This window comes from Nuphar pumila, chromosome 15 (genome assembly GCF_984573655.1).
Source record: "Nuphar pumila chromosome 15, dmNupPumi1.hap1.1, whole genome shotgun sequence".
Lineage (NCBI taxonomy): Eukaryota > Viridiplantae > Streptophyta > Magnoliopsida > Nymphaeales > Nymphaeaceae > Nuphar > Nuphar pumila.
The window spans coordinates 63,367,744-63,390,233 of NC_143263.1; the positions used below are offsets into that span (position 1 = coordinate 63,367,744).

General features: G+C 35.9%; 1 protein-coding gene across 1 annotated transcript in view; it reads right to left on the bottom strand.

Moving 5' to 3' along the window:
- Positions 1 to 22,490, bottom strand: part of ATLIG4 (DNA ligase IV) — a 116,284-nt gene that overhangs the window by 90,295 nt on the left and 3,499 nt on the right. Inside the window, exons 3-10 of the mRNA XM_089990550.1 lie at positions 18,488 to 18,573; positions 18,268 to 18,404; positions 17,178 to 17,252; positions 15,878 to 15,969; positions 10,248 to 10,319; positions 8,904 to 8,983; positions 8,732 to 8,769; positions 8,630 to 8,636 (exon numbers count right to left, since the gene is read on the bottom strand). Coding sequence (XP_089846676.1) covers positions 8,630 to 8,636; positions 8,732 to 8,769; positions 8,904 to 8,983; positions 10,248 to 10,319; positions 15,878 to 15,969; positions 17,178 to 17,252; positions 18,268 to 18,404; positions 18,488 to 18,573 — 587 coding nt within the window. The remainder of the gene's footprint in view (positions 1 to 8,629; positions 8,637 to 8,731; positions 8,770 to 8,903; positions 8,984 to 10,247; positions 10,320 to 15,877; positions 15,970 to 17,177; positions 17,253 to 18,267; positions 18,405 to 18,487; positions 18,574 to 22,490) is intronic.

Here is a 22,490-nt window from a genome sequence, read left to right on the forward strand (position 1 = left end):
CTTGGTAAACGAGAACACTGAAATGAAATGGGGATCTTCGAAACACGAGCTTAGATTCACAAGGGCAAGTGTCAAGAATGACACTAAAGCATAACCCTTAAAAAGGGTATAACTGGAAACAAAATAAAAATAAAAATGTATTCTTTATTGATATGAAAAATCAATTGCTTAAGAAGTATTGGGATTAAATACAAGAGGGGTTGCACCCCTTTATATACACAGCAGAAAGAGGACTCAATAGAGTTGGACTGTCAGTCCAACAGCTCTATTGCTAGTCAAGTCTGGACGGGACTTGACTAGCAACAGTCATTCTAGTTCAAACTGAACTAGATGACATAAAGACAAAAAATAAAAATAAAGGAAAAAAATTACAAAAAAGAAAGAAATGAAAAATATATTTATATATAATAATAATATAATATTATTATATATATGTACAGTTTTACATTTTAACACTCTCCCTCAAACTTACGGTACAATGAGCAAAAGTTTGTCTAAGAGAAAGTGAAATCGGGGAGCAGCGAGAGGCTTTGTAAAGAAGTCTGCTAACTGATATTCTGAAGTGACATATGGCAGATCAATTATCCCGTGTAGATATTCCTCTCTGACGTAGTGACAATCCATTTCGATGTGTTTGGTGCGTTCATGGAATGTTCTGTTACTGGCAATGTAGATCGCACTTTTGTTATCACAACACATTTGTGAAGCCTTTGTCGCTTCAGCTCCCATGTCAGCAAGCAGTCGTCGAAGCCAAACTACTTCCATGGTCGTGGTTATCATGGCTTTGTATTCAGCTTCGGTGGATGAGAGAGATATCTTCTGCTGCTTTTTACACCTCCACGAGATCAATGATTCCCCTAAAAAGACACAAAAGCCAATGGTTGAGTGTCTGTTATTGGGATCACCTCCCCAATCAGCATCAGTATATGCAATTAAATCAAGAGAAGAAGAGGAAGATAAGAAAAGTCCTTGTGAAAGAGAGGACTTGATGTATCTGATAATACGCATGACTGCTCCCATATGAACAGAAGTAGGAGCATGTTGAAATTGACTTGCTGTATGAACAGCATGTGCTATATCTGGTCTGGTAATGGATAGATAGGAAAGTGCCCCGACAAGCTGTCTGTAAGGAGTAGGGTCTCCAAGAGGTTCTCCATCATCAATCTTCATTTTAACATTAACAGCTTCTGGAGTGTCAACTTTCTTATCATCAGCAATACCAGACCTGAAAACAATATCAAAAGCAAATTTAGTCTGAGATAATAAATATCGTATAGGAGAATAAGCAACTTTAATGCCTAAAAAATATCTCAACAAGCCCAAATCAGTCATTTCAAAATGAAATTTAAGAAATGTTTTGATTGTTTTAACTCTCTGTTTATCGCTTCCGGTGATGATCATATCATCCACATAGAGAAGAAGCACAATGATCCATACATCAGAATTCTTAATAAATAAAGCAGTGTCAGTTAAAAAGAATTGAAAACCAATATCAATCATAACACGACTAAACCTATCATACCAAGCTTTTGGTGCTTGTTTAAGTCCATAAAGAGTTTTTTCTAAGCGAAGGACTTTACCCTTAGGAATACTTAGACCAAGAGGGGGTTTCATGTATACTTCTTCAACTAGCTTTCCATTTAAAAAAGCATTTTTGACATCCATTTGAAAAATAGACCATTTTTTTATAGAAGTTAAGGCAATTAAGGTTCGGACAATTGTCATGCGAGCCACCGGAGCAAAGGTTTCTTCATAATCAATCTCATATTCTTGAGCATAACCTTTGGCTACTAAACGGGCTTTATATCTTTCAATAGTACCATCACTCTTGGTTTTAATTTTATAAACCCATCGACATCCTATAGTTTTCTTCCCTGGAAAAAGATCTTGAATATTCCATGTAGAAGCCTTTTCAAGTGCATCTAATTCAACTTCCATGGCTTCTATCCATTTGATATCATTTTTTGCTTGAAAATATGTGGATGGTTCTTCATATGAGTGAATTAATGCAATAAATGCCCTATATGTGGGTGAGAAAGACTCGTATGATACAAACTTTCCTAGAGGCCTCGAGACTCGGGATGATTGTCTAGTTGGAATGTTAGAATATTTTTCAAGTGCACATGAAGGATTAGACTCTTGTCGCCTGGAATATTAAATACTAGTATCTCTATGAACTTCTTCATTTTCAACATTAAGATCAATAATTCTTTGATCATCATCAAAGTTACAGTCAAGGTCATATTCATCAGATGTTGATGTTAGATCTAGCAAAAAGGAGTACTCAGTGACGTCTTTTAATTTTCTAAAATCAAAAAAGCTCTCATTTTCAAGAAAGGAAATATTTCTAGACACATATAGTCTATTATTTTTTAAGTCAAAACATCTATAACCTTTCTGTTTTTTAGCATATCCTAAAAAAGACACAAGGAATCGCACGAGGGGAAAGTTTATCATTTTTGTCAGTAAATATGAAACATTTGCACCCAAATATTCTTAGTCTAGAGTAGTCTGGAGAAATGTTCATAAATTTTTCAATGGGAGTGATATTTTGTAACGAAGAAGATGGCATCCTATTAATGAGATAGGTGGCAGTTAAGGCAGCTTTTGCCCAAAAGTCTTTCGGGACTTGATTTGCGATTAATAAAGTCCTAGTGGTTTCTATAATATGGCGATGTTTTCGTTCTGTCAGTCCATTTTGTTGAGGTGTATAAGGACAAGATCTTTGATGTGTGATGCCATGCAATTTAAGATAATTTTGAAAATCTGTGGATAAAAACTCTCCCCCTGAATCTGTGCGAAAACTAGTAATATCATTTTGAAACTTGTTTTTAACCATATTATGAAAAGTTTGAAAGTATGAAAATACTTTAGACTTATGTTTGAGAAAGTAAATCCATGTATGTCGGGAGAAATCATCGACAAAAATAACATAGTAAACAAATCCTCCTTTAGAAATTACTGGTGCAGGACTTCAAACATCCGAGTGTATTAATTCAAGTGGTCTTGAAGAGAAAAAGGTTCTATTCTGAAATGGTAATCTTTTCATTTTGCCGAGAATACAATCTTTATAATCAAATGATTCAGAGTTACAAAATTTCCCTAGATTTGGAAAATGTTGGATTTTGGCTATACGTGGGTGACCAAGTCTCTTATGCCACAGTTCCAACTCTATTTTTTGAATATTATAACAAAAAGCTTTCTTCGGCATTTTCAAAAAATCCATGTAATAGAGTCCTCCTTCTCTATGGCCTTCCCCAATCAGCTTGCCTGACTGGCGATCCTGTACCCAACAACCATGAGAAGAAAAGGAAATATTACACCCATAATCAGAAATTTAAGATACAGATAAAAGATTTAAATTTAATTTGGGAACATGTCTAATTTCTGGAATAAAAAATTTCTTTGTTTTATAATTTTTTTCAAAATTTCATATTCCTTCTATTTCAAGAGAAGTCCTATCACCAGTAAAGACCTTTGACACACTTGTTTTATTTTTAACACATTTGGATAGACTTTAATTATTTGGGGTCATATGAAAAGATGCACCAGAGTCAAGGAGGCAAGAAATTTTACCTGGATCTGAAAAAGATGAGGTTGCTGCGCCGGTTGAAGCTTCAGATGAGGAAGAGGCACATTTGATGAGAGGCTGAAGAATCTCCATTAGTTGGGCCAGGGAAACTGGTGCATTCTGATCTTTAGGCTCCGATCCAGCAATTACAGTTTTTTTTCTCTCAGCTCCTTAAGTTTGAGACGTTGTGGTCTGTAGTGTCCCGGTTCATGACAGTGATGACAAATAACTTTCTTCTTATCATAGTCACCATTTTGTCGGTTAAAGTGAGGAGGCCTATATGATCGAACATGATTCCCTGGTCTAGACACGGCTAAAACGGAATCTTCAATTTTTGAAGAACCTTTCCGGAGACGATTTTCTTCCATTGTTAACTTTTCAATAGTTTCAACAATAAAAGGAATTTTTCCCCGATGAAGTAGGGCAGATTTAGTGGTTTCAAATTCCGGCCTTAATCCAGTGATAAACTGGTAAAAATGTTAAGCATTGAGTTATTTCTGACGAAGCTCGATGTCTTCGGCATAATGTCACTTTGGTTCTAAAAGGGAAAGTTCTTCCCAAAGTTCGGACAACCCATTGTAATATTCACGAATAGTTTTGTCTCCTTGTGTCATCATTCAAACTTTTTCTTGAAGGTTGCACACGTGTGCAATATCTTTAAGGGAATACATATTCTTAAGGTATTCCCATGCCTTATCCGCATGATCAAATTTGGCAAGACTTGAGCATTTTTTAATGTCAACGCTATTGATAAGCCATGACATTATCTTCGCATGAGATATTCTTCATTCTTTCCATTTCTTCTCGTACGAGGCAATAGCCTTGATTTTCTCTTCTTCCGATAGAGGGACCTCTTTATCTCCCTCATTTTTAGTAAGAGATAGCTTAGGTTCCGAATCGGAACCATCCACAATCCCCCATAGGCCTTTTCTCCATATATGGTGCTTCATGATTGAAGCCCATGTTACATAGTTCGTATCACTTAGTTTCATAGGCAAGACGGTGACTTTATCATTGTCATTCATCGATTACAAGGAGAGAAAGAATAGGGATAAAAGAGAAACAAGAAGGAAAATGAAAAAGAAAGAAAAAAAAATAATACAAGATGTGAAATCTTCCCCAATGAAGTGATAAAACACTTCTCTTCAAGTGGCGACGCTTTTGCAAATGGGCACGGAAATCGAGGCAGCTTTTCCTCAAGAATTAGTACTTCCGCAGCATTGATGCCATGAAATGAAATGGGGATCTTCGAAACACGAGCTTAGATTCACAAGGACAAGTGTCAAGAATGACACTAAAGCATAACCCTTAAAAAGGGTATAACTGGAAACAAAATAAAAATAAAAATGTATTCTTTATTGATATGAAAAATCAATTGCTTAAGAAGCATTGGGATTAAATACAAGAGGGGTTGCACCCCTTTATATGCACAGCAGAAAGAGGACTCAATAGAGTTGTTGGACTGTGTCAGTCCGACAGCTCTATTGCTAGTCAAGTCTGGACAGGACTTGACTAGCAACAGTCATTCTAGTTCAAACTGAACTAGATGACAAAAAGACAAAAAATAAAAATAAAGGAAAAAATTACAGAAATGAAAAATATATTTATATATATAATAATATAATATTATATATATATGTACAGTTTTACATTTTAACAAACACAACCCACACGACCGTGCGCTACTCAGTGATGAAAAGGACAACCACCACTTGACGCAATGGTGGTGGAATCTGCAACCTTCACGTACGGGCGTTGACGAGAAGCCTGCTGGTGTAGTGAGGATGCCAATAGCCTTGTTAATGAAAAGACGTAGGATGTATCTTCCCAATGCATGACTGTGCAACACGATAATCCAATGGCAGCGTGAAGACAAGAAGGCTCAGATCAATGTATTCGACCCACAATGCATTAAAAAAAACTGGTAATGTTTGCAAACTGAGGATACTAGCAATGAAAGAAGACAAGACAAACAAAAAACTGACAGAAATTAAACAGACTGATTCAAAAAAAAAAGGAATAAAGAAATAAACAAACAGTAATAACATGTTGCTGAAGCAAAAATGGCGGCAAAGCTTTCGTTGAATGTAAAGAAATAAAGGCAACCAACATGAAAGAAATATATGGCTGCAATGAGCCAACCTGAAGAAGCCAAAACAGAAAAAAATAAAAAAAAGGTTGACAAAAAGTAAAGGTTGTTGCAAACAACTGACAGAGCAATAATAACAAAAAGAAAATAGCAAAGGGCGTCAGACTGTAAAGGAAAACAATAAAAAGGTGAGGAAAAGAAAACTGTTGAAGAAAGGAAAGTTGCGGTTGTGATTTCTGAAGCTTCTCTGCTCTGCGCACACAACCCTAGAGGGGTTTTAAAGGCTTCAGCCGGATCCGAGTATCGGGTCCGAACCCAGACCCGAAACAACGTCTGCGTGTTGTTGGGTCTGTGACGCCTGGGATGTTCTGGGCCTGCCCTGCATCATTCTCCCCGGGTTGGGAAGAAGTCGGCTCTGACGACTAATCTTCCCCTCAGTAAGCATATAGATCAGACACACCAAAGTTAGGCGCTTCCATTTAAAATTGTGATATGCTCCTGACTCTGCAAATTTACCAATGACTAGGGGTGGCAAAACCTGACACGACCCGCCAACCCGCCTCTTAGGCGGGTTCGGGTTGGGCTTAAGCCAACTCGTTTAATAAACGGGTCGACCCGCCTAACCCGTTTATTAAACGGATCGGGTTCGGGTTGGGGGTATGCCAACCCGCCAACCTGGCTGACCCGTTTAATAAACGGGTTAGGCGGGCGGGTCAACCCGCCAACCCGACCCGCCAACCCGCCTGCCAACCCGACGCTACCCGCCAACCCGTTTTCCCGACCCAACCCATTTATTAAACGGGTTGGCGGGTCATATCGGGTTACCCGTTTATTAAATGGGTCGGGTTAGTGTTTGCCACAGCCGACCCGTTTAATAAACGGGTCGGGTTCGGGTTGAGGTATGTTGGCCCGCCAACCCGACCCGATTGCCACCCCTACCAATGACCACATCTCCAACTTGCAAGTTGGCACCAATAAATGGGATTCCCTCATCATTGATATCGGCTATTACCAGAGTGCATAAAATGTGGGAATCTATCTTCACAAAATTTTCTTTCTCGTCATGTTTCTTCTCTGTCCACTCCTCCATACCCCCACATTGAGTCATCAACATAATCACGATAGTCATAGTTGTAGTTATCAGCTTGCTCTCCATCACCTTCTAGGAATAAATCAAAAGAGGAATCAGCATCTTCTTCCAGATTTTCATTGTCCCCTCCGGTGAATTTGTTTGTGCCAATATCATCTTTAGCATTAATATTGGATTTAGAACCGTGAATTTCAGGCCCCTTTGAATCAGGATCTTCAAGAAGACGCATCAGAGATTGTGTCACATCCCCGGACTTGCTATTATTTTCAGGATAGGCATTCACACCCTTATTATCCATTTTTGGTAACTCAAGATGGTCTACTGTTTGAGTATCATTCTCCTTTCCTTCATTTACTTTTGAATTGTGGAGCAGGGCATGGTTATCTGTTGTTAGATGGGATTCACGCTGAGGGTGCATCGGCTGGACTGTTTTCGCGAAGATGGGATTCACGTGAGCCGTTGGTGTTGGAACTGCGCGTTGTTCCATCGTTGATTCAAGAACAACCAACCGATCTTTGATTCTATCCATTCGTTTTGACAGACCGACTACCTCATTTTCTAGGCATAGCATATCTTCCTGCATCTCCGTCAACTTGTTGAGTAGCCGCTTCATGATCTCCTCTCACGCCTTTCCACTCATAGGACCGTTCCTCACTTCTTGTGTCATGTCGTTGACGAAGGAGGAGGGGTTGAGCTCTGATACCACTTGATGCAGCAAGACAACCCAGTGTCACGTATGTGGTCTTGGTAAACGAGAACACGACACACAGGATCGTGCGCTACTCAGCGATGAGAAGGACAACCACCACTTGATGCAATGGTGGAAGTTGCAACCTTCACGTACGGGCGTTGACGACAAGCCTGCTGGTGTAGCAAGGATGTCAATAGCCTTGTTAATGAAAAGACGTAAGCTGTATCTTCCCAATGCACGACTGTGCAACATGATAATCCAATGGCAACGTGAAGACAAGAAGGTTCAGATCAATGTATTTGACCCACAATGCATTAAAAAAAAAACTGGTAACGTTTGCAAACTGAGGATACTAGCAATGAAAGAAGACAAGACAGACAAAAAACTGACAGAAATTAAACAGACTGATTCAAAAAAAAAAAGAGGAATAAAGAAATGAACAAACAGTAATAACGTGCGGCTGAAGCAAAAATGGCAGCAAAGCTTTTGCTGAATGTAAAGAAATAAAGGCAACCAACATGAAAGAAACCTACGGCTGCAATGAGCCAACCGGAAGAAGCCAAAACAGAAAAAAATAAAAAAAGGCTGACAAAAAGTAAAGGTTGCTGCAAACAACTGACAGAGCAATAATAACAAAAGGAAAATAGCAAAGGGCGTCAGACTGTAAAGGAAAACAATAAAAAGGTGAGGAAAAGAAAACTGCTGAAGAAAGGAAAGTGGCTGTGATTTCTAAAGCTTCTCTGCTCTGCACACACAACCCTAGAGGGGTTTCAAAGGCTTCAGCCGGATCCGGGTATCGGGTTAGGACCCGAACCCGAAACAACGTCTATGTGTTGTTGGGTCTGGGATGTTCTGGGCCTGCCCTGCATCAAGATGTCAACCTGTTATTTGGCCACTCAGCTACTTGAGGTGTAAACTTTTCTATATTTATTGATATTAAAATATAAATGTTATTCATATTTTATTTTTCTTTTATAATCATCTCCTATAATATTTAGACAAACAAGGACCCTGGTTTGACTTTTACAAAAGACTAGTGTAACAAAATGAAGTGATGCAAGCGCATGAAGAAACATCTAGAAAAGGAAACATACAATCTACGTTAGATTATAATTATAGCTTTATACACAATGAAAAGTTAAAACTTCTGACAGAATTGAACGACCAGCATATCAAACAAAAGGATACAGCATAACTGCAGAATAACAAGAAAATAAGAACATTTCATTAGTCATGTTTGAACATAATATGTATCAACGAGACAACATGGAAGCATTATTCCAGTATTACCTGCCGATCACTCTGCAATCCATCCCTGCATGCCTTGGCTGCAAAGCAACAGAGGGTGTTGAGTAATGAGCCTATGGGGTTGGTTGTAAAAATAAACAATTCAATGTACATGACAAACATAGCATAAAGGATGAATGAACAACACCTCCCACAGGATAAGGATGAAACTAACCAATTTCCTGGTTGGAACCAAACTCTGCAAAACGGTCACTTGTTGTGTCCCAGACTAACATTTCTCCATCAAGAATGACCCTGAGTAAGCAATCCAAAGAAAATGGGCTGAAATAAGCGGAAATGCTTGCTACACATAGAAACATTGTACAAGAATAATTTTTTTACAATAAATAAAGATCACATTGAATCTGAAAAAATTTAAAGCCACATGAAAGAACTTGCCTATAATATTTATGTTATTTGTCCTGTTAAAACTTTGGAATACAGTGATAGAAATTTCTTTTTTCTCTACAGATCACAAGAGAGTTTTTTATTTGAAATTCGATAAAAGAGAAAAGGTTGAAAATGTCTGTAAGAAATGCTACAACTAAATTCCCCCTCCATGTATTTACATGAGTATTGCAGACAGAATGGTGAATGCTAGGATAGCTCATAATTTGGAATGTGAGATTTCCAGTCAATACTAGAGCTACCCTATGCAGTTCTGGCATGCCGGTCAGAGGACCAGATGACCAGCATGACTTAAAAACTAATTGCAAATCTTTTGTCCACATAAATTGATGGCAAACCGACTCTTGGGACACATTCTATTTCAGAATGTTCGAGCTAATGCCTCAAATCACTAAATATTGTAATAATGTAACCAATTCTGGAGAAAGAAATGACTTCAGTAAATAATAAGAATATGAGATTTTCTTCACAAATTCAGAACAGAGAAAAAAGACACTGACAGTAGATGGAAGATGAAGAAATGGAGATAATAAATGTGTGAATTAGAAAGTATGGCAGATGCTGGGTTTCTGCACATGGAATTCCAAATCCCCGGCGAAATGATAACTGAAGTTCCATTAACTGGTCTTTCAAAGCCCAAACAAATCAAGCAAACCAGCGCAAACCCCTTTCACTGGCAGCCAAGAATAATTTTCACTATGCAGGATTCAAGAACCACCAAACAGAAATAGTGCCAGGAGCAATCATTTGCTGAGTAATCAACAAGTGGGGCACCTTACAATTTACCAAACTGCCCAGATGTAATTTCCTATCTAAAAGTTGTGCCAGGCTGGGACAACAACCAAAAAGAAAGAGTAGATCAACAGATGATGAGAGACTTTTTTACTTGGATGAAACCATTCATTATTGAAGAGCATTGTTAGATTTTATGGAATAGAAAAAGGAAAAACAGAAAAAAACTAGTAAGCCTAAAAGTATACAAGCTTAATAAACAAAAGCACAGGTAAATGGGTCAACCACCCAATAAAACAGAAGCCACTGAACAAATTAAATAAATAATAACAGCTTGTATGTGACAGATATTACAAAATCATAAAATATCAAGGATTACCTATCAGCTTGGATGTTGTTCTGGATAACATCTGACATTCCATGTCCATATTCAGAGTGGTCGAGGAAGTTCCTACAGGAAAACAGGAACTCATCAGAAGTTGGAAGTTGTTAAATAGGTTTAAGCACAGTTCAGGGAAGAAATTTTCCCAAGATATTCAATAATTATGCAGCAGGCTTCAGATTATCTGATACTACAAGATATGAAGTATATGTTAAGATTAATGTAATATATGTATATATATACATATATATATATATATTGTAATATAATATATATAATGATATATATTATATATATTTTTAATATATATAATAACTAGGTTTGACTTACTCCCAACAGCCGATGAAACATCTTTAGATGTTAAAGGAATGAGAAACCTTGAAAAGTTTTTAAGTAAAGACAAAGAATTTTATGTTCCAAAAATTAGAATTATGTCAAAACTTAATTTAAATCTTTTATTTGTTTCTCAAATAACCGATTTTGGATGTAGTATCTTTTTTTCACCTACCAATTGCTATGTACAGGATCTCTGATCCGGGAAGCGGATTGGGCAAGGCCATAGAAAAGGAGACCTATATTATATGGATTTTTTGTCTTTGTCATCTAAATTATTTTGTAATTATGTTCAATCTAAAGATGTTGTCACTTGGCACAAAAGGCTTGGTCATCCTAGTGTATCTAAGTTTTATCTTTTTTTGTTTTTAAAAAAAAATTGTAATGAAAAAAAAATTACATGCAATGATTATTCTTGAAAATTTGCATTTTCTTTCTTATCAACATAGCAACTTTATTTCTAAAAGACCATTTGAATTAGTGCATTCGGATGTACAGAGACAGGCACCCATTATGTTCAAAGGAGGATATTCATATTATGTTGTCTTTATTGATGATTTAACTAGAAACACTTAGGTTTACTTTATTAAGAACAAATCTGATGTTTTTTTTATTTTTAAAGAATTTCATATCCTTATTCAAAATCAATTTCAAAACAATATAGCGATTTTTAGATCTAATTCCGAAGAAGAATACATGTCAAATGAATTTTAAAAATACCTTAAACAAAACGGTATTATTCATCATAGATCATATCCTAAAACACTCCAACATAATGGCCTTACCAAAAGAAAACAAAGGCATCTTATTGAAACAACAAGAACTTTTATTATTTCTAAAAATGTTTCAAAGAACTTTTGGGCCGAAGCCGCTCTTTTCGCAATTTATCTTATAAATAAGATGTCATCCTCATCCTTAAAAAATGTTTCCCTCTTTGAAAATTTGTTCAACATATCTCCGAATTTCAAAAAATTAAGAATTTTTTGTTGTAAATGCTTTGTTCTTTTTCTAAGACAAGATAAACTTTCATCAAAAGCTCTTGAATGTGTTTTTATTGGGTATGGTGAAAATCAAAAGGAATATAGGTGTTATGATGTTAAAAATAATAAACTTTATATTTCAAGAAATGTTACTTTTTTTTAAGAACAAAATATATTTAAATCTCAAAAACCCAAGGAAGATGTTGATTATTCATTTCTCTTTGACTTATTACCTAAAAATGAGTCTAAAGATTCTAATGATACTATTTGTGATAATGTTTGTGATGACAATTCTCATCAAAATGATAATTCTCCTAATGAGAATCCCAATGATATCCATGTGTATACTTAACGGGAGAGAAGTGAACATCAAAATGCTTTTGGCATGTATTTACAAAGCATTTCCTTAGAAGGTAGAAGAATTCATACCTAGGCGATCTTCTAGAAGTAGTAGACCTCCTAAAAAATTTATTTCATATGATTTCTTTTCCCCAAATTATAGAACTTGTCTAATGATGATCCACTCCTATCATGAGCCTTCCAATTTTAAAGAAGCCAAGTAACATCCAGATTGGATTGATGCTATGAAACTTGAATTAGAAGCACTCAACAAAGCTAACACTTGGACAATTATAAGTCACCCTTTAGGAAAAAAAGGTTATTGGGTGTAGATGGGTTTATAAAGTCAAAACTAAGAGTGATGGGTCATTAGAAAGATACAAAGCTAGGTTAGTGGTTAAAAGGTATGCACAAGAATATGGAATTGATTACGAAAAAACCTTTGCTCCAGTTGCTAGAATGACTAGTGTAAGAACTTTAATAGTCATAGCATCCATTAAACAATGGTTTATCTACCAATTAGACGTCAAAAATATTTTTTAAAATGAGGACCTTTGCGAAGAAGTCTACATAAATTCTCCGTCGGGTATTGTGATTGGGAAAGAAAAAAATTTTAAACTTAATAAAGTTTTTTATGATCTTAAACAAGCTCCAAAGCCTTCGTATGATTGCTCTTTTTGTTAAGAATGTAGGTGATTACATAACTATTTTATTGTTATATGTTAATGACATGATCATCAATGGCAATGATAAAAAGGGCATTGAGTTTATTAAAAATATTTTTAAAAGTTGTTTTGATGTCTAACCTTGGATTTCTAAGGTATTTTTTAGGGATTGAAGTTGCATATTCTCCTCGAGGATATGTTTTATCCCAAATGAAGCTTGATTCAGATATCATTGCTAAGTTTGGCTTAACTAATGAAAAGAAAGTGGAACTCTATAAGTAATCAATGCTAAGATGAGATCCAATGATGGAACTCCTTTAGAAGATCTCACTCCTTATTGTCAATTAATTGGATCTCTAACATATTTGTCTATTATCAGGCCAAATATCGCTCATGTTGTACAAGTCAGTTCAAGAATGCTCCTACTACTATTCACATGGCAGCTGACAAAAAGGTTATTTTTATCTTCTTCATCTCCAAATTTAATTGCTTATATTGACTTTTATTGGAGTGAAAACCCCAATCATCGTATTTCTACCATAGGTTATTGTGTTTTTCTTGAAGAATCATTAATTTCTTGAAAATTTAAGTAGTAGAAGGTTTTTCTATCTTCTACAGAAGCCGAGTATAGTTTGGTTAAAAAGTTTGGTTAAAAAGTTATAGTGAAAACCACTATAACTGAACTTGTTTGGTTAAAAAGTTTGCTCAAAGATATAGGAGTTATCATATCTAGTCATTTGAAGTTATATTGTGACAACAAAAGTGTTATCTGCATTGCTAATAAGCATACATTTCATGAATGGGCAAAGCACGTTGAGATGGACTGTCATTATGTTCAAGATGAGTTTTTACGAGACACTATTGAACTTTTATATGTCACTTTAGAGTACAAGCTTGCGGATTTTTTTTACCAAAGCTTTATCATCCCCTAGGTTCTCCTTTCTTCTAAGCAAACTTTTGATGAACTCACCGTCACATTGAGGGGGTGTTAATATATATATATATATATATATATATATATATATATATATATATATATATATATATATATATATATATATTCTTTATCCTTTGTAATGCCCACTAGGGAAAATTTAGTCTTTTCCTTTCCATGTAAAATATGCATGACCAATAGGGTCCTTTTTAGTTTCTTTTATTTTTCTTATTTTTATTTTTTATTTTTCATTTTAAATATATAAAAGGGGCCCCCACTAGATCCATTGGGATACCCCCAACGATCACAAATTTGACTGTTGGGGGTTCCCAACGACTCTATGGGAGCCCCCTTGGGTCCCTTTTGTGTGTATAAATATGGGATCTTTCCCCGTCTCTCTCCAATGCTTTTTCAAGCATTTCATAATATACTGTGACTTATATTTTTAAGTTCTATCTTCTCAGTGTGTGTGTTTGGTGTTTGCCCTTCGTGGCACATTGTATTTGGTCCATTAGTGACATCTTGATTATATGTTTGTGCCTTCTTGTAGTCACTTTGTGACATTGTTTTTTGGCACTTGTATTTCATTTCAATAATGACATGTCCCCATATCTACATTTTTTGAAATCTTTGTGTCATACCCTTTACACTTGTACCTACACTCGTACCAGTACCCATATCCATATTGCATAGAAAACAACAGGATGGACTTTAGATTAAATGAACTAGTGATTACTAGTCATCAATACTTGATGTGTCCTTAGAGTAAACAGCCTTTGTCTTCATTTCATAACCAAAGATGTGCTCCACCTTTAAGTAGTGAAATGTACAATAAGGCGGAATAAAAGGTTATTGAAAAATCAAGCTTCTTGGTAGTAGCAGTCACTGACAAAAGATTAACATGAAACTTTGCAGTATAGAGCATGGAGTGAAGTAGGAAACAATGCGAGCAGTTCCTTTCCCAAGAATTGGAGACGTCGATCCATAAAACAGTTTTAAGTTCCTATTTGGAATTGACAAATCATAATTAGTAAACAGAGATCTCATGCCCAAAATATGGCCATAGGCACATAAACAAATAACCCATACACGGTACACCAGAGGTTAGATGTGCAAAGGCATTGGTGCTTTGTTACGCATGATATGAAGTGAGAGAAGTTGATGGAGTGTCCTTGCATTAAACTACTTCTCTCAACTCAAGTTCTTCAGTTTTCTTGCCTTGAATCTTGCATAAGCTCATTCACATTAGCATCCTCTCCTAGTCACATTGTTTTTTTATATGGGTTAACATTTGCTACAGTTGTTTGTATGTGCAAACGACTTAGCAAATGGGGCAGAACCCCCTTGTGTGGTGTTTTTTCTCACATCTAACACCATAGATGTGGTCTACTTGTTTTGTTTAGTGGGAACCGGCTTTTGGATCGCCGGAATCCGACCTGTATACAGGTTTTTCCGGCGATCCAAAAATCAACTGCTATGAAGGCATCGATTTTTTTTCCGACTCATAAAAACATGTTTTTTCATCAAAAAAACATGATCCAAGAGTTGATTCCTACTGAATCGAGCATGTTGAACACATCTATGAGGTTAGATTGTGTCAAAACAACTCGAATCATGAGATTCAAACTAGATTATAGGTACAAAGGATTGTAGCAAATATAAACCCTTTATATATACATGCATATACATATATATTTGTATGAATGTATGTATATCAATACCCTTATACACATACTTTAAGAAATTCTCATGTCATACCCTGCATACCTGCAGCCATACCTCCGTGACATAGTTTATGATATGTAGTTTAAGTTTTTAACATTTTACATCCATTATTACAAATTTTACCAAGTTAACCATCATCATCAAGCCGCATACTCAATAGGTGGGTCGGCCTTGTACCAAGTTATTTGTACATGGGGAAAGATGTAACCTATTACATTTTCATCAACATATAAATGCCTCATCAAAAAAACATCACTTTCATGGTTTCCATATGGTGGGGCACTAGCGAGCTAGGTGAGGCATCACATTTTGAGTTTACACACTCATCTAGGCCGACTAGCCTACAAACTTGTAGCCTCAGCATGGTCTCCTCTACACAACAAAGTTGCCTATCCATGACTAGGTTGACCAGGCAGTGAGGTGCTATCTTTAGTAATTATGCATCTAATTAAGCTAACAAAAGCTGCAGGTCATAATACAAAACCAAGCAACTTCATGCATCTGTTTTCTCATAAGAACAAGAAAATTCATCTATGAAAATAGCAAAAGATAAAATTCATAAACTAGCTTTTCTTTTCAAATGATTAAAAAAAGTTGAATGCAGGTTTATATGAGATAAATTGTGATTGATCATCTTCTAAGAAGTAATGCCTTGAGAAGAAGTGCATCTCTGATCCATTCTTATGAATTTGAATTCGATCACCATCAAACTTGCACTCCGCAACCACTTGTTTCCCATGCAGCTGCAGCAAAGTGTGGGCAAACATCAAATTGCACATAAGATGAAAAGACAGCCAAATGATAACAAAATAACTATGAAATAGTAAAAAGATCAACATATTTACACAAAACAAAAAGAAGATTTATCATGTAACTATAAGGTCAAACAAATGCATGTGCAGGCGCACACATGCACATAAACAAAAAGTCAGCCATGCGTGCATGCATATGGAACTGGCATAGGAGTTATGGCTATAGCACAATGCACATGCACATGCACCTGCACCCACACCCAGTGTGAGCAAATGCACAAATACACATGCACACCCAAAAACATACACACACATGCAGTGTTAAGATTTATTTATTTATTTATTTATTTGATTGTTTATTTGTTTGTTATTTATTTATTTATATACTCATTTATTTATTTATTTATATTTATAGATATATAATACATAAATACATATATATATATATGTGTGTGTGTGTGTGTGTGTGCATAATGTACATGTATATGCATTTGTGTACAATGTGTGTGTGTATATATTTATTTAATTACGGGATGTATGTAGGATTCCTTTGAATTTTTTATTTCATCTTTTTTGTACTTTTGCTTTTGCATACTAAGGATAGACTGTCAACTACCTAAATCATGTAAAAAAAACGACTTTGGAAATGTCGATGTTTCCCAACATGTAGGATAGAAATGTGTGGACATTTTTGGGTCTATGAGAAGGTAGGAAATCCTTAGAGCACCCAAAATATCCATATTGGTCCACTTTGTGTGCATGTCAAACTCATTGTCACATACAAAACAGACAATGACGTGGCATGCTATGCAGCAAATGAATGATTCATGAACCAAAGAAGCCATTAGGCATGTGTTTCACGTTTCCTACAGAACAAACTCTTTAACCCTACATTTAGGTGACAGAAAACTGCTTAAGAAACGAACAAATCAAATGTTTCTATATGGAAATCACGCTTTGAAACATGTGAAGGAAGACAAAATCATAAAACTCTCTACCATAAGATAAGAGAATAAAAAGGAAGTGCAGGAATTTAATATAAACAGTCAAATTGAAACTAAAGCACACGTACATCAGTAATGCACCCTTTACATATGCTGAATTAACCATGAATAACGTCATGAAACTATCAAAAGAAAAAAACCATATAATTATTCAATGAATAAACTACCATGAAAGATTCTAATGCAGGTAACAACCTTTTTCCATGCTGTATTGCAATCACTAACCCTTAGTGCAAGTTGAGGTCGTACAGCCTTGCCAACCTCGATATCCTACATAGATCATGAAAACTAGTTACTTGATGTAACATCTAATTAGTAGCAAGTCGTCCTTACAACTAACCAATCAGTAATTAAGTTTCTCGCATGCAAGATTGGCCATCTCAAGAGGCAAATAATACTGAATCACAAGCAAAAGCTGATAAATAATATTTAAAACCATGGGATGGTGTAGAATTTAAAACTATGTCAACACATAAATGAAAGCCTCATGCTTGGTGACATTGATTTCCTCTAGAGTCTGAATGATGATAAAGTTTGGTTCATTCTATTATTACTGCAATTACAAATGCATTAACTTGATCAAGCATCACAGCCACACCAAATACACATGTTCTCCACCTCAAAATTAAGTAGTGAAAAGCACTCACGACATAACATAAAGCAGTTTGTTTCTTCTTCTTTTCTTTTTCTTGTTTTTTTTAGGAAAAGAACAATACTGCATTAAAGACAGCAATACAGCAGGAATACAATAGCATGACAAAAAAATGTCATCCATCATCAGTCAAATAGAAAGAACCCAAACCACAAGCAGATCTGATCCAAGACATATCACCCTTTACAAAAAGTACACAATAGTACATCCAAAATAATTAATTTGTAGGTATAGGCAGCTTCTCAGCGGTAGTCTCTAAACAAATGGTCCTTTCCTTCCAAATGGTCCACCACGCTATTTCGCATAACAACACAAATGAACTAAAAACTTTATTTTGGTTAAAAATATACTCAGAATGCTTTAACCACTCTTGTGATATAGAAAGAACCACGAAAACCAATTCCCATTTCAATTCACCCAATAAGGCACATGTAGACACTAACACTGACCTTCAAAATTTTAGTGGGTACTAAACTACTGATGCCCCAAAAATGAAATAATGAAAATATGTGTACAAGCAATTTAAAAAGACAAAAGCACCCAATCTGTCGAGAAATTTCTCAGTGGCAAGGCATGTGCTACATCTCAAAATAATCTCTACTATGTCCCCCTAAGATAAAATCACTTAGGCACCTGTCTTTTGTTCCTCTGAGTCCGATCTTTCAGTTTTTCACATACTAACTTCAGATCGCATGTGACATTGAACAGGTCTTCAGCATCTGGATGAAACTCATGAAAAATGCTCTTTTCACTGACTCCCAACTTCAGGTCTGCTAAGGATGAAAACTTAAAAAACCATTTGCTTGGCTTAAACAGCTAGACGAAATAAAAATGAGCAGGGTTGGCAGGGAACCTTTAAGCATAATCATTAAAATCCACTTCATTTCTTGTGCATTTGTTTTCTTAATAAGCTCAGCAAGAACAGCAGTCTTCTCCTCCCTGTTAATGAAATGGAAACATTAAAAAGAACAAAATGAAGAGCAAAGCATCATATACCCTTGACAAAAAATTGTAGATCTCAATATCAGTTGCAGTGTGCTCCATCTTTGACAAAAAAACAAAGCTTACATTTAAACTGAAAAGCGGAAAAACACATACTAATAGAGAAAAAGCAATCAAGCATGAAATTGGAAAAATTAAAAGGGGAGAAAAAGGTGGGCATCCGAGCACTCACAAAAGAAGGCCATTCAAAATCTGTAATAGATACTTCAAGTGATACAAAATTGAAGCTCCCCAAAACCAGAGAATCCAAAGAAGCATCATGGAACAGCAAATAAAAGTGCCCCTTGGACAAGAAATTTCAGAAAAGAATATGCACAAAACCACAACATATTATTGTTCATTATCAAAAAGACTATGTCCTATATGTAAAATTGTCTATGAAAAGACAATACGCATACGAGCACAAAAAATATGGAAAAGATGTGCACGAAGGCACTCTCACAACACTTGAACAAATACGCAAAAGCGTAAAAACAATAAACATGCACAATGGCATGTATTTTATAGAAGGAACCGAATGCTTGAGACTCTCAAGCTTAGGAAAAACTAGAGGGGATCACCCCTATTTATACAAGAAGAAGAGGGTGCAAAGGGGCTCCCAAAGGAGTCGTTGGGGAGCCCCCAACGGTCACTTTTGTGACCGTTGGGGACCCCCCAACGACTCTATTGGGGGATCCCCAATGCACCTTTTGTGAAAAGGTGAAAAGAAATAAAAAATAAAAATAAAAAAGGATAAAAAATAAAAAGAAAAGATACAACATATTCCTATTGGAATATGCGCAAAAAGGAAATTTACAATAATACCCTTATCGGGTGAACAAAAAGAAAATAATATATAAATATATATAGAGATACATATACATATAAATATTATATGTATATGTATCTCTAAGTATATAAGTATATATATTTATATTTACATCAACGATTTTAGGAGGAGATACATTTTAACACCCCCCCTCAAACTTACGGTGTGATAACCGCAAGTTTGCCAAGGAGGAAATGAAATCCGGGCGAACATAGAGCTTTGGTGAAGAAGTCAGCAAGCTGATACTCAGACGTTACGTATGGAAGATCAATGACCTTCTTCAAGTATTCTTCTCTGACATAATGACAGTCCATCTCTATATGCTTTGTTCGCTCGTGAAAGGTGTGATTCTTGGCAATATAAATGGCACTTTTATTGTCACAGCACAACTTTGTTGGTTCTCTGATAAACACTCTCATATCTTCCAAAAGACTTCGAATCCATACAATTTCCATGGTGGTAGATGCCATGGCTCTATATTCGGCTTCAGTGGATGACAGGGAGACCTTTTGTTGCTTTTTGCATCGCCATGAGATCAAGGACTCACCTAAGAAAACACAGAAACCAGTGGTGGAGTGACGGTTACTAGGGTCACCTCCCCAATCTGAGTCAGTATAAGCAAGCAATTTCAATTCAGAGGAAGAGGATAGAAATACTCCCTTATTTACCGTTCCCTTCAAATATCTGATGATGCGGAGCACAACACTCATATGAATGGTTGTAGGAGCATGCTGAAACTGACTGGCGATGTGTATAGCATGTGACAAGTCGGGTCGAGTAATGCTAAGATACATTAAAGACCCTACCAACTGCCTGTAAGGAGTAGGATCGGTTAGAGGAACACCGTCGTCAATCTTCATTTTTGCTCCCACAACTTCAGGAGTTTCGCATACTTTGTCATCAGAAATACCTGACCTGTCAATAATCTCGCAGGCAAGTTTAGATTGAGATAGAAAATAACCACGTTGCGAATAGGCAACCTCAATTCCAAGAAAATATGTCAGAAAACCTAAGCCTGACATCTCAAATTTTGAAGTCAAGACGGACTTAATACCCTTGACTCCTTGAACATCATCACCTGTTATTAACATGTCATCAACGTAAAGTAATAAAATTACAATCCCTGCATTAGATTTTCTAGTAAACAAAGCAGTGTCAGTATAACACGATGAAAAACCATTTTCCAACATTACACTGGTAAATCTATCATACCAGGCTTTGGGGGCCTGCTTTAAGCCATAGAGAGTCTTTCGAAGACGAAGAACTTTATCCTTAGGAATTATCATGCCTGGTGGGGCATCCATATATACTTCTTCGTTAAGATCACCATTTAAAAAAGGCATTTTTAACATCCATTTGAAAAATGTTCCAATTTTTAATAGATGCAATAGTAATAAGACACCTAACGGTAACCATCCGAGCTACAGGGGCAAAGGTTTCTTCGTAATCAATTCCATACTCTTGCCCATACCCTTTAGCAACTAAGCGAGCTTTATACCTTTCTAAAGAACCATCACTCTTAGTTTTAACTTTAAAGACCCATCGACAGCCTATAGTTTTCTTTCCTATAGGTAGAGTTTGAAAATCCCAAGTTCCTGCCTTTTTAAGAGCATTAAGTTCACTTTGCATGGCTTCTTGCCATTCTATACATTTTTTAGCTTCTGCAAAATTTCTTGGTTCGAAATAAGAGTGAATAGCACTAAGACAAGCCCTATATCGGGGTGAAAAAGAATCAAACGATACAAAGCGAGTTGGAGGTCTTCTATTTCTTTCAGATCTTCTATGGTCAAGAGGAGTGGAAAGCTCACTATATTGATCAATAGCACTTCTAAAGGTGTCTTGGTTTCTACGAGAGTAGGTAATAGGCTCACTTGGAACTCTACTTTCTGGATCATTATGTTCACCAAAATCTTCATCATTTTCCTCATCATGGTTTAATGATACATCATCATCACTGGATATGTCATCATTACAAGATAACAAGTCAAATAAGGAGTAATCAAAATTTTCTTGTTGAGAAACATTTTTTTCAAAACCACTCTCATTTCTAAAAAGGTTACATTTCTAGAGACATATAGCTTATCCTCTCGAAGATCGTAACAACGAAACCCTTTTTGAGTTTCGGAATACCCAAGAAAAGCACAAGGGATAGCCTTGGGTGAAAGCTTGTCATTCTTATCCGTAAGTATGAAACACTTACATCTGAAGACCCTTAACCTATTATAATCAGGTTCAAGCTTATGTAATATCTCAAAAGGAGATATTTTACCTAATAACCTAGATGGTAGACGATTTATTAAATAAACAGAAGCAAGGGCTGCTTCGGCCCAAAAGTTTTTAGGAATATTTTGAGATATAAGAAGAGTCCTAGTGGTCTCAATAATGTGCCTATGTTTTCTTTTAGCCAACCCATTCTGTTGAGGTGTTTTAGGACAAGACCTTTGGTGAATAATACTGTGATCCTCAAGATATACCTTAAATTGATTGGAGAGATATTCTCCCCCAGAGTCACTTCTAAAAATCTTTATGTTGCTATTGAATTGATTCTTAATCATTGAGTGAAAATTTTTAAAACATGAAAACACTTCATGTTTAAACTTAAGAAAATATATCCACAAGTAACAGGAAAAGTCATCCACAAATATTACATAATAAGAAAAAACTCCTTTTGAAACAACAGGTGCGGGTCCCCAAACATCTGAGTGAACAATTTCGAAAGTTTTGGAAGAGAACATAGTTCTTTGCTCAAAAGGTAAGCTGCGCATTTTTCCGAGAATGCAGTCATTACAAGAAAAAGAGCTTTTACATAGGTCTTTTGCAAAATGTAAATATGATAACTTGGTGATATTAGGATGACCAAGTCTTTTGTGCCATACATTTATATCCTTATGTCGGGCAACATTACACAAAACTTTTGGAACTTGAAGAGATTCCATATAGTATAGATCTCCTCTTCTAAAGCCTTCCCCAATCAATTTCCCGGACTGACGATCCTGTATTAAGCATTTGTCACAAGAGAATTTAATATCACAGCCATGGTCCGTGA